This window comes from Histoplasma capsulatum, genomic scaffold (genome assembly GCF_000149585.1).
Source record: "Histoplasma capsulatum NAm1 scaffold_3 genomic scaffold, whole genome shotgun sequence".
In the NCBI taxonomy this organism is placed as follows: domain Eukaryota; kingdom Fungi; phylum Ascomycota; class Eurotiomycetes; order Onygenales; family Ajellomycetaceae; genus Histoplasma; species Histoplasma mississippiense.
This window is the reverse complement of record NW_001813980.1, coordinates 2,169,088-2,178,495: the sequence shown is the minus strand read 5'-3', so window position 1 is coordinate 2,178,495 and position 9,408 is coordinate 2,169,088. Positions and strand designations below refer to the sequence as shown.

The window sequence follows — 9,408 nt, the reverse complement described above, 5'->3', positions numbered from 1 at the left end:
GGTGAAGCGATAAATCCAAAAAGCCATGCCAGAGAAAATGAAGCAAAGGATCCACCTCAGTCATCTTGTGGCAAAGCCAATCAAGAGAGATCCCGTGATAATGGTTAGCTAGGTTGGGGTTGTGAGAAACACACGCCTACTCGGACCAAACTCCATACATGGAAACAAATTTCCCCAAGCGGCGAAGCTATGCCACACCCCTATGTGGTGGCTGCATACAATTTCCTAGAATCAGGTCAAAGTGCTCTGGCTCTATCCGGGCCTTTCCAAAATCAGCTCACGTTGAAGCTCTCCTTCAAAGAGCCGGCACTTTGAGGGCTTGAGACTACATATATATATATAGGTTTTAACTGTTTAACAGAATTTCCAGCGCGCGAAAGGAGCAATTAGCAACCTGGCACAGTTGGAATATATATGATATTATAAACCGGGTAAGATATCAATACAATCCAGATAACTGCATGGCCTCACACTACATATCCTCTATCCTCAAGTTAGCCAAATATACTGGCAAGACAAGCATACAAGACAACAATGGCACAAGGGTTATTCGCTGACTTCCGTTTACCGAACCTATATTTAGTGCTGCCGCAGCTTTTTCTGACGTGATGATCTCCTAGGCTCTGGAAAAGGTGACCGTGCTCGTTTTCTCGCCTGAGAGGCCCTTCTTGCAGGCCCGACGTCCAACCTCTCCTTGTATCGCTTGAGCTGATCCGGATGGACCTTCGCAATGTCATCCTCCGACCGCCATATGGGTGCCCACAGAAGAAATTCAAGATGCCCTTCCCTAGTCTCACGATGTAGCAGGATATTGGGGGGGCCGCTTGTGTCTGGCTCAAGGTGGGGCGCGAAAGAGTCGCCGACTCTAGCATGGGTTTCCTTCGAGGGTCCGTCCTCGGAGATGTTATCTGGCAGTGCACCGGAAATGGACCGTGGCGGCGATGGTTCAACATTCTCCTTGCCGCTGCCAACGCAGTCGAGGCCTCCTGTATTCATTAATATATGCCCTCTGCAGCCCACAGTATCAGGGAAACTCACGTTCGCATGCAGTGGCCGCCTTTGGCTCTGGCTCTGGTACTGGCTGGGGGGGTCCTGTTGGGCGTGACCCCGACTGTGGCTGCGTCTGCGACTCCCCTTCCAAGTCCCGAATTGACGTTGCCTCTCTGCTCCTTCCATCACCAGTTTCACTATCGCACTCACGCTCGGCGTCGCCTCCAAGGGGTGACGTTTCTCGATCTTCACTGAGAGGTTCCGTGTCGAGTTCTTCATCCGGTCTATCATCCAGATCAATCGGGTTGTCCGGTGACGATCCAGGTTCACCGTCGGCCGAGCGAGGAAGGCTTGGGCGGACAAGTCGTGATAGAAGTTGGTCTATAGTCGGGGGACTTGATCTAGGCGACCTCTGGGGATCATAGAAGCTCGCTGCCAAGGATTCTTGTTCGAATACTGGTCAGATTTTGTACCGACAACTCAGGGCCGTTGTACCTACCTGGAATCTCGCGTGTCGCAGCATGTTCCGGCAGAGAGGGTGTCATTGTCAGTGAGTTGGAATTGCTGCTTGCAATAATGGGATATGGGGTGCGCTTGCTGTGCTCGTAGTGCTCTGATATTTTTCGTAGCGACAATTTCGGTCGGGAATTTGGCACCTTTTATGTTTACGACGATCTCAACACGGGCGAATGAGAGAAATCCTGCTGGTGCCATTCTTCTGCTCGCTTCCATCACATTTTCCCTGCAGGAAGAATCACCATGGTGCAGGAACGTTGGCGCCACGGAGGGGAGGTCGGCCAAATCCTGGTAAAACAAGGCAGGAAAATGAGTGTCACCTATAACCTTGCAACGCCAGCCGCCGTCCACGCAGAAAGCAAGGGAAGATCGTAAACCCTCTCGCTTTTTATTTCCTAAACTGTAGCACTGACTGAAGGGGTGCTAGATGATTGTCATGCGACCATAGCCGCTCCAATGCACGGTCTTATAGCAGAACACGAATTTCCAATAGCGAATCAGTCCGTTAAATCATCGAAGTGCGGATCGGGAAAATGGGGAAACTCGGACGTCGCATCACACTGTCGCATCGCCCCTTTCTCTCCTGGTCGATTTGAGCCCCCAGGAGGCTGAGGCTGAAGCCCCTTTTCCAGTGGACATCCATCTTTGTCGACTCGGTATCTTGCTGCTGGTCAAGAGGGAACATAGCGTGACCGAAAATTCACCTGCACAGGAGCAGTTTGGATCATGTCCACGTCATGCACCGGTCACGCCGCGAGACTTGAATCGTCGGGGAGATTTTTTTCTTGGTCTGGACATGTAACCCTTGCAACCAACCAGACCTTCCAGACCTTGCGCTCCTGACGCGTAATGGTCCGCGGCGCAGCAAGGCAGATACCGTTTCTGCCATGCAGAGGCATTTTTTTCATTGGCGTACTCTCAACGAGTGGAGGCCGCCAATCACCGGCGTGCACCACAGGTGAGAAACATCGGGTTTGCCGATGCCGACCGATTGCGAAAGGGAGAGATTAAGGACAACAAGCACCAAGGCACAGACAGGATGGGATTGGCAGCGTTGATAGGTTAGGTGTGCAGAACCCCAAAACATCAAATATAGGATGTAGAGCATTAGCTAGTCGTGTATGCGACAAGATCAACAAAGTGAACAGGAAACCTCAGCCAGCCACAGTCCCGGGCAGACTAGATATCCCAGTAGCGGGCCTCAGTCTTGCATGATTTTAGGGTAACTTGACGGTAGAGTGAGGCGAAATTGCATCGGGGAAGAAGGGAAGTGGACATGGTTACCATGTCAAGAACAATTTCAGCTGCGGCACAGCCGGGCCAGGTGACACTAGCAGCGGCAAGGGGAAGAAGGGATGGGCACGGCACACACGAGTCAAGAGAATTTTTGAGGAAAGAGAGGGAAAATAGGGACGATGGAGAGAGGATGTTCGAGCGGCGGGAGGAGGGGGTTTATATAGTCCAGGAAGCGGCGACGCTGCGCTAAACCCGATCAGGATAGCGCTAAACCAAGTAAGGTAATTCCCCATGATACGGTATACCTAGGTACAATCAATCCCTCTATTTTGTTCGCGCTTATTACCATTCAGTCGCGATCCAATAGGGATAATCTCCACCCAGTTCCTTACTTGGCGGCTTTATCCGCTCCCACATTCGCGTTCTGCATCAGAGCCAAGCTGGATCAACCCTTTGATCATAATCCTCCCTTTGATTATATATACCAGCATTCGTTCCCAGCGAGCTATCTTCTCTCGCAGATATCATACATCATAACTTGCCAACAATTCTGCATTTTGTTCTCGTGTTTGCTTCCCATCCATCACATAAAATTAGCATACCAACCTACCTTTTCTCCCCTTACAACTCTTAGTTAACCTCACACCAACTCCAACGGTCTTTTATACCATCAAAATGGCGGGACTTTCACAAGAAGATCGCAACATTATCAAGAACCATCCTCTAGCCAACTTAGTCGATCATTTACGAGGCGCGCTTCAGCAAGCCGAAAGACAATATGAGTATGATGGCGCTGATGAGAGCCAGGACCAGCTTTATCGAAATGCGATTTCAAAACTCCTCTCTGCTTTACAGGGAGAGGAAGCGGCGCTCAATATTCGCTCACGAATAAGCAATGGAAATGTGGCTTCTGATATAGCAAATCTGTTTACGAGCCTTCAACGGGCCAACTTCAGCTACAACCACTACAGGCGGCTGGTACATCTGGTCATCCAAAGGCTTCCCCCCACTGAGTCCCAGAACGTCGAAACCTGGAACTTCGACGTCTGGAACGCCGTCTTTGTTCTTATTGACACCGTCTCGCGAGGCACTCCCCCCCCTCCTCCTCATCCTACATCATCGATCCAACAGACGCCCTGGCTGCGCAACACTAGCAGTTTCGTCAATTCTGCAGAATATCGAAAGCACGTTGACATTGTGCTGAAGGAGGAGCTTGGAGAGATACACGTCGACATCCCTAGATTCTTTGACGCGTACTTTGGAGACATTCCACATCTCACTGCAGTTTCACAAGCGGTGTTGGAGGAGTGCGAGAAGGGAGACAGCCCCCTTTACCATGAAGACGAGGGCTGGAAGGGCTGGCCTGAACTTGCAGCGGAAAGAGACGTTCTGAAATGGCTCGCTAACATCATCGCTGAGCTCGTACGATTAGCCGAAGCACAAGAGCCGTCCTGGAAGATCGACCGCAGACCTCTCGCACAGCCAAGCCAGCCACTACAAGGGTCTGTCGCGGAGAGAAAGCTCGATGTCGGCTTTGTCGATGATCTGACGGCCACAGAGGACTCCAGATGTCACTGGTCGCAGATCCTGGTGCCAGGAGAGCTGAAAAACGACCCGAAATACGACAGGAAATCTGGTGCATGGTTTGATCTTGGCAGGTACGCCCGAGAGGTCCTTGCTGCGCAGGACACCCGTCGTTTCGTGCTCGGGTTCACCCTCTGCGGGCCGTTCCTACGACTGTGGAACTTTGACCGTCTGGGCGGGATCGCGTCGGAGGAATTCAATATCAACCAGGACGGCCTTCGATTTGTGTCTGTTATCCTTGGATTCCTCTTGATGAACCGGAAACAACTTGGGTTTGATCCTACCATCGTCACGACCGGGACCGAACGGTATATCGAAATTGAGAAGAACGGTACGAAGGAACGGCTGATCATCGACGAGATTGTTGGACGAGCACGCTGTGTTGCCGGGCGAGCCACAACGTGCTGGAAGGTATACTGTGAGACAGACAAATCACGGACGCCGCTGGTCGTCAAGGACTCCTGGCAGTATCCGGAACGCACTGAGGAAGGAGAGTTGCTGCGAGAGGCGATGGCGAAAGGGGTCAAGAATGTCGCGAGGTATTATCACCACGAGACCGTTCGCATTGACGACAAGGATGATGATGTCTTGACTATCAGAAAGGGCCTCGGTATTCCGATTTCGAAAGATGAGAAGGGTGGCTTTAACGCGAGAGTGCGGCGTAGTAGGTCTCAAAGAGGACAAAAGAGCCAGGGCAGCACCGCCGGCCAGAAGCGATCATCTGACTGCGTGGACAAGGCATTTCCTCCTCCCCCCAGTAAACGTTCCCAGTCAAGTTCTCCATCCAAATCTGCCGGCCGCTCTACCCCATTCAATCGAGTTCACCGGCGCGTCGTTATCCGGGATTACGGGAAACCAATCTATGAGAGTAGTTCAAAGGCTACACTTCTCACTGGGCTGGCCCGCTGTATTGAAGGATACATGTCACTCCATGATAAGGCTGGCCTCATCCAATGCGACGTTTCCCCTCGGAACCTGATGGTGAATGAGGACAAGGACAACCCATCATGGCCTGCCTTTCTGATCGACCTTGACCTGGCAATCAAGTTAGAACGGGATGGGTCTTCCGGCGCACGGGGCAAAACGGGCACCAGAGCGTTCATGGCCATCGGTGTCTTGTACGGCGAAAAGCATTGTTTCATGCATGATCTAGAGTCGTTCTTCTGGGTTCTTTTCTGGATATGCATTCACTATGAAGGTCCAGGAAAGGGAAGAGTAATGAAGCAGTTTGAGAAATGGAATTATATGGATACAGAAGAGCTGGCCCATGCTAAGAAAGGAATTGTGGCAGATGAAGGGGATTTTCTTCGAATCGCAGAAGACCATTTCACTCCATATTATCAATCATTTATCCCTTGCGTCAATCGATTACGGCGCCTTGTCTTTCCAGACGGCGGACGGTGGAAGAAACCAAATTTCAACCTATCCCGGAAAATGATTGACACACTTCAAGACGCACAGGATAACCCAAATGCTGTAAACTAGCAAAGATTCTGTGTATTGATAGCGTGAATTACTCTTTGTTTTGTCTTTTAATAGGTATGTGGAATAATCCAAATGATAATATTTTAATATTGCCCTAACCAGCTGTGTTGATGGAAACTATTTATGCCTTCTTGGTCGCTTCAATACCTGTGTCTGATAGGAATTTTGGAGATTTTTCTTCACGCGATGGAATATTTCGCAGCTGCCATGACAATAGCGATATACCGCTGTAGATAACCCTGTCATCGCGCTGATTGAAACTGAATAGCATTAATGATTGCTCTGTTCTGGCGGAATAAGTGTCATTTAGAGGCCGCCCAATGCATATATTCTATGCGGAGAGTGGAAACATCACTATTCATACACCGCAGCTAATAAGTTCGAACATTAAATATCCAGAGGTGGCCGCAGCCCAAAGGCATTGTTGGTTTCCAGCTTTTTCATGCCCACAATGAGAAGATGACAACCGCAATAGTCTCCCACCGAGAAGTAACCATTTATATCCAAAAGGGGGTAGTTCATTTTGATTCGCAGACGTCCATGGTCGGTAATGATCAGACTGACCTGAACTGCGTTCCTTGTACTCACTTTCGACGTACCTTAGCAATAAAGCCCACTGGATATGGAAATAATGCTCACCGGCACTCCAATGTTACGCGCTGCATGCCGATCTTCTCATCTTGAGCACCTGGCTATGGATTGCCATGATTTCGCCTTGCTGAGATGTATTGTCGCCGTCCGAGGAGGTTGATGAAGGTCTTCGCAAGCCATTCGGCATTGCGATGAATGCTTTAAAACTGCCTAATGCAAGAGCGACAGGGTTTCTGTTGAGATGCAAATTTCCAGTCGATTTGCTCGTGCCTCGTGACTCGTTTCTTAGAATTTCCAACAGTTGGTGGCCTAGACATGGCGAAACTGTTATCCATGTCAAAAGTGAGCTGGTATGAACAAGGATAATAACACTTGCTGCCTAAATGCTGTGCTCCAGGATTCTTGGCTTGCAACGGATATTGATAGTGTTTGGCATCATTTCCAGGCTGCCCGCCGGACCCTCATGCATGCACTAGAATCCGTAGCTTAGGAATAGACGTGGCGACGTAATGGGCAGCTGCGTTTACCCCTAGCCAGTGGGAAGCAAACTTGTTACCTAAACCCACCTTCGAGTATGTTCTCGAATTCCTCGAGCTTCAGGGAGCACAGCTAGAAGGAGCTTCCTCATGCACCAGGGAGTAGAATGCCATGTACAGTTACGATGTGATTATAGAAATATATTTTGGAAACCAAAGGCATCTTGCAATCAGGGTAGTGACACTCTACTTGCTTCGAAAAGTCTCTGTTTGCCAGATGCACATCATCAATGTGATCCTTTAAGGCATACTTGCTGCTGAAGGTGTATTGCCGTGCTGCTGGGTGATAATCCAGGTTGCCTAAACGTCAGGGCACTGCAAACCTGTCGGGCTCTGGGTTGGAAAGTTGGCTGGGAAGGGCTTATCCCGTGCCAGCTCTGTGGGGACGATCTTGGACGCCAGGTGCTTGGGCATGTGGAGGTGATGGAGAGCAAGACGAAGTTCCAGGGATCGAATACGATCCTCGAGTAATTGCGACTCAGAGACAGTGCTCGCATCCCGGTTTTGAAAGTCGAGGTCAGCTAATTCCTTCCGTTCTGGAAGGACCAGAGATGTATCTGGAACAAAGGTAGTATCCTGGCCGTGATAATTTTTCTCGATGATATCGTTGCCGACATTTCCAAAGAAGTCATGGTATGCCTTTTTAAAGACTTCCTTTTGCAATTTCTTCCGTCTGGATCGAATTCGCCGGCCCAGCATACGGTACCTGCAACCTTCAACTGTGTCTCGTGCATTCTTTAACTGTCCGTACTGTGCAATGAGATCATTTCGAAGACACCGGTGTTCATGCTTTAATTCCCCCAACTTCATATCTTTCTCGACCGTTTTCTTCTGATCATCATTTAGATGTTTTGGAGCGGAGGGGTCACGGGTAAGACCTGAATGGCAGGAGAGTTTGATCAGAGCATCTTTGGTTGCTGTTTCAAGGAACACCGACTGCGTATCCATATCCACACGTTGATTGACATATTCCCGAAAGATATGGCTCCCTGCATGACCCATCATATGATTTCTCCGATGTTCGGTTGTATTCCCTGCATAGCGGCACACGTCAGAGACTCTATATATCCTCTAGCTACTGGGGTGAACCAACCGTCGAAGCGCGCCGCAGCTCCCTTTCTGTACTTGTATGCTGAGCCCGGATCCTCAAGACCCGCGTCTATACATAACTTTTTCTCGTCCTCTCCAAATCGAACTGCTGTCAGAGCCCTTGTTGAATGAGTAGTCCAGTTTCCATGCGCGTCACGGACTCCAGGTCGGAACACAGGCACGTCCCTCATGGAAGCTTTAAAATGGATCGGTGTGCTTTTTCTGTGTGCTGGCACTTTGGTATGACGCCAGATATCTCGAGGCTCCTTGATATGCTCACTGCTGAAGGCCTGGTCCACAAATGCAAACTCTATTATGTCCTGAATGACACAAAATGCTAGGTTATCATTTCGTTCAGTGTATGTAAAGATTGGACTGGAGATAAAGATCAGTTCTAAATTCAAAAGATGAGTCAGTGGTAGAACTTACGGCTTGCCCTTGTTCCGCTTGCCTTTGTTGAGTCGATGTGTCACCCTCATAAGAAGAACCTGACAGGATGGATATTCGGGGTCTGTAACCATGAAGAGTTCAAGATCTCCCCAGAGAAGGGCATCGTTCGTCCTGCAGTATCCTGAGCTTTCAAGGATGGTTCCTGGGCGTGCAGATGTTGCTGTCATCATCTTCCGTATTGTTCCATGCTGGCTTCTCTGTCTATGTGTCGGAAAGAACACTGCAGATAGGGCAGCAGCATGTAAAAGATAGAGAAGGGAATCTGCGTTGCAAGGTGGCTGAGACTTAACTATCTCACATAGGCCGTATTCGATTTTGATTATAGTACAGATGAGCTACGGGAACAGTGAGATATGCCTGTTGAATCCACAACACAGGTAGACATACCTCTTTTGTCTTGCGCTTCAGATTATAGGGGAAGTCCTTGTTCATCTCATAGCAATAAAATATCCTCCAGAAACGAACCAGCACAAGGAAGCCTGATAGGGATTCCACATTATGCTCGTCAAGGTACCAGCGTAGAAAGGCCTCAACAAGATTCATTGTCAAATTCTCCATCCAGTAGCGTGGAATGGGTGGATTAAGCTCCTCCTCAACGAATCTAAAGGAATAAGTAAATGATTAGAAGGACGAAGAGAGTTATGCTAACTTACCTTTTATAGCAGTTTCCCACCCGCCGCATGCTAACTTTTGTTGAATCCTCAAGATCTGGCTTGACATCTCGAGGCGGACCGTGGACAATCTTCATATAATGGCCCTTGCATTTTTCAATTTGAGGTTTGTTCATCATGATAAGGCTCGGATCTTGGTGCTAAATAGGATAGAAGAACACGGTTTTGTATGGGATGAAAAGCAATTCATGTATATCCCATCTGGGACACACTCGGAAAACATAGTGGTATATATACCCAGCCATGGTGGATTTGATGCT

General features: G+C 49.2%; 2 protein-coding genes across 2 annotated transcripts; one reads left to right on the top strand and one right to left on the bottom strand.

The window, feature by feature from the left end:
• Nucleotides 1–3,417: 3,417 nt before the first annotated feature.
• On the top strand, nt 3,418–5,811 carry HCAG_03794 (predicted protein; the record flags this gene model as incomplete). The annotated part of the gene is made up of 1 exon (XM_001541646.1): nt 3,418–5,811. The coding sequence occupies one exon, from the start codon at nt 3,418–3,420 to the stop codon at nt 5,809–5,811; it is 2,394 nt and encodes a 797-aa protein (XP_001541696.1).
• Nucleotides 5,812–6,169: 358 nt separating this feature from the next.
• HCAG_03793 (predicted protein) lies at nt 6,170–9,267 on the bottom strand (the record flags this gene model as incomplete). The annotated part of the gene is made up of 8 exons (XM_001541645.1): nt 6,170–6,182; nt 6,468–6,711; nt 7,035–7,217; nt 7,262–7,972; nt 8,032–8,402; nt 8,457–8,812; nt 8,865–9,078; nt 9,131–9,267. 8 exons carry the CDS (start codon nt 9,265–9,267, stop codon nt 6,170–6,172), a joined length of 2,229 nt encoding a protein of 742 aa, XP_001541695.1.
• Nucleotides 9,268–9,408: the final 141 nt, after the last annotated feature.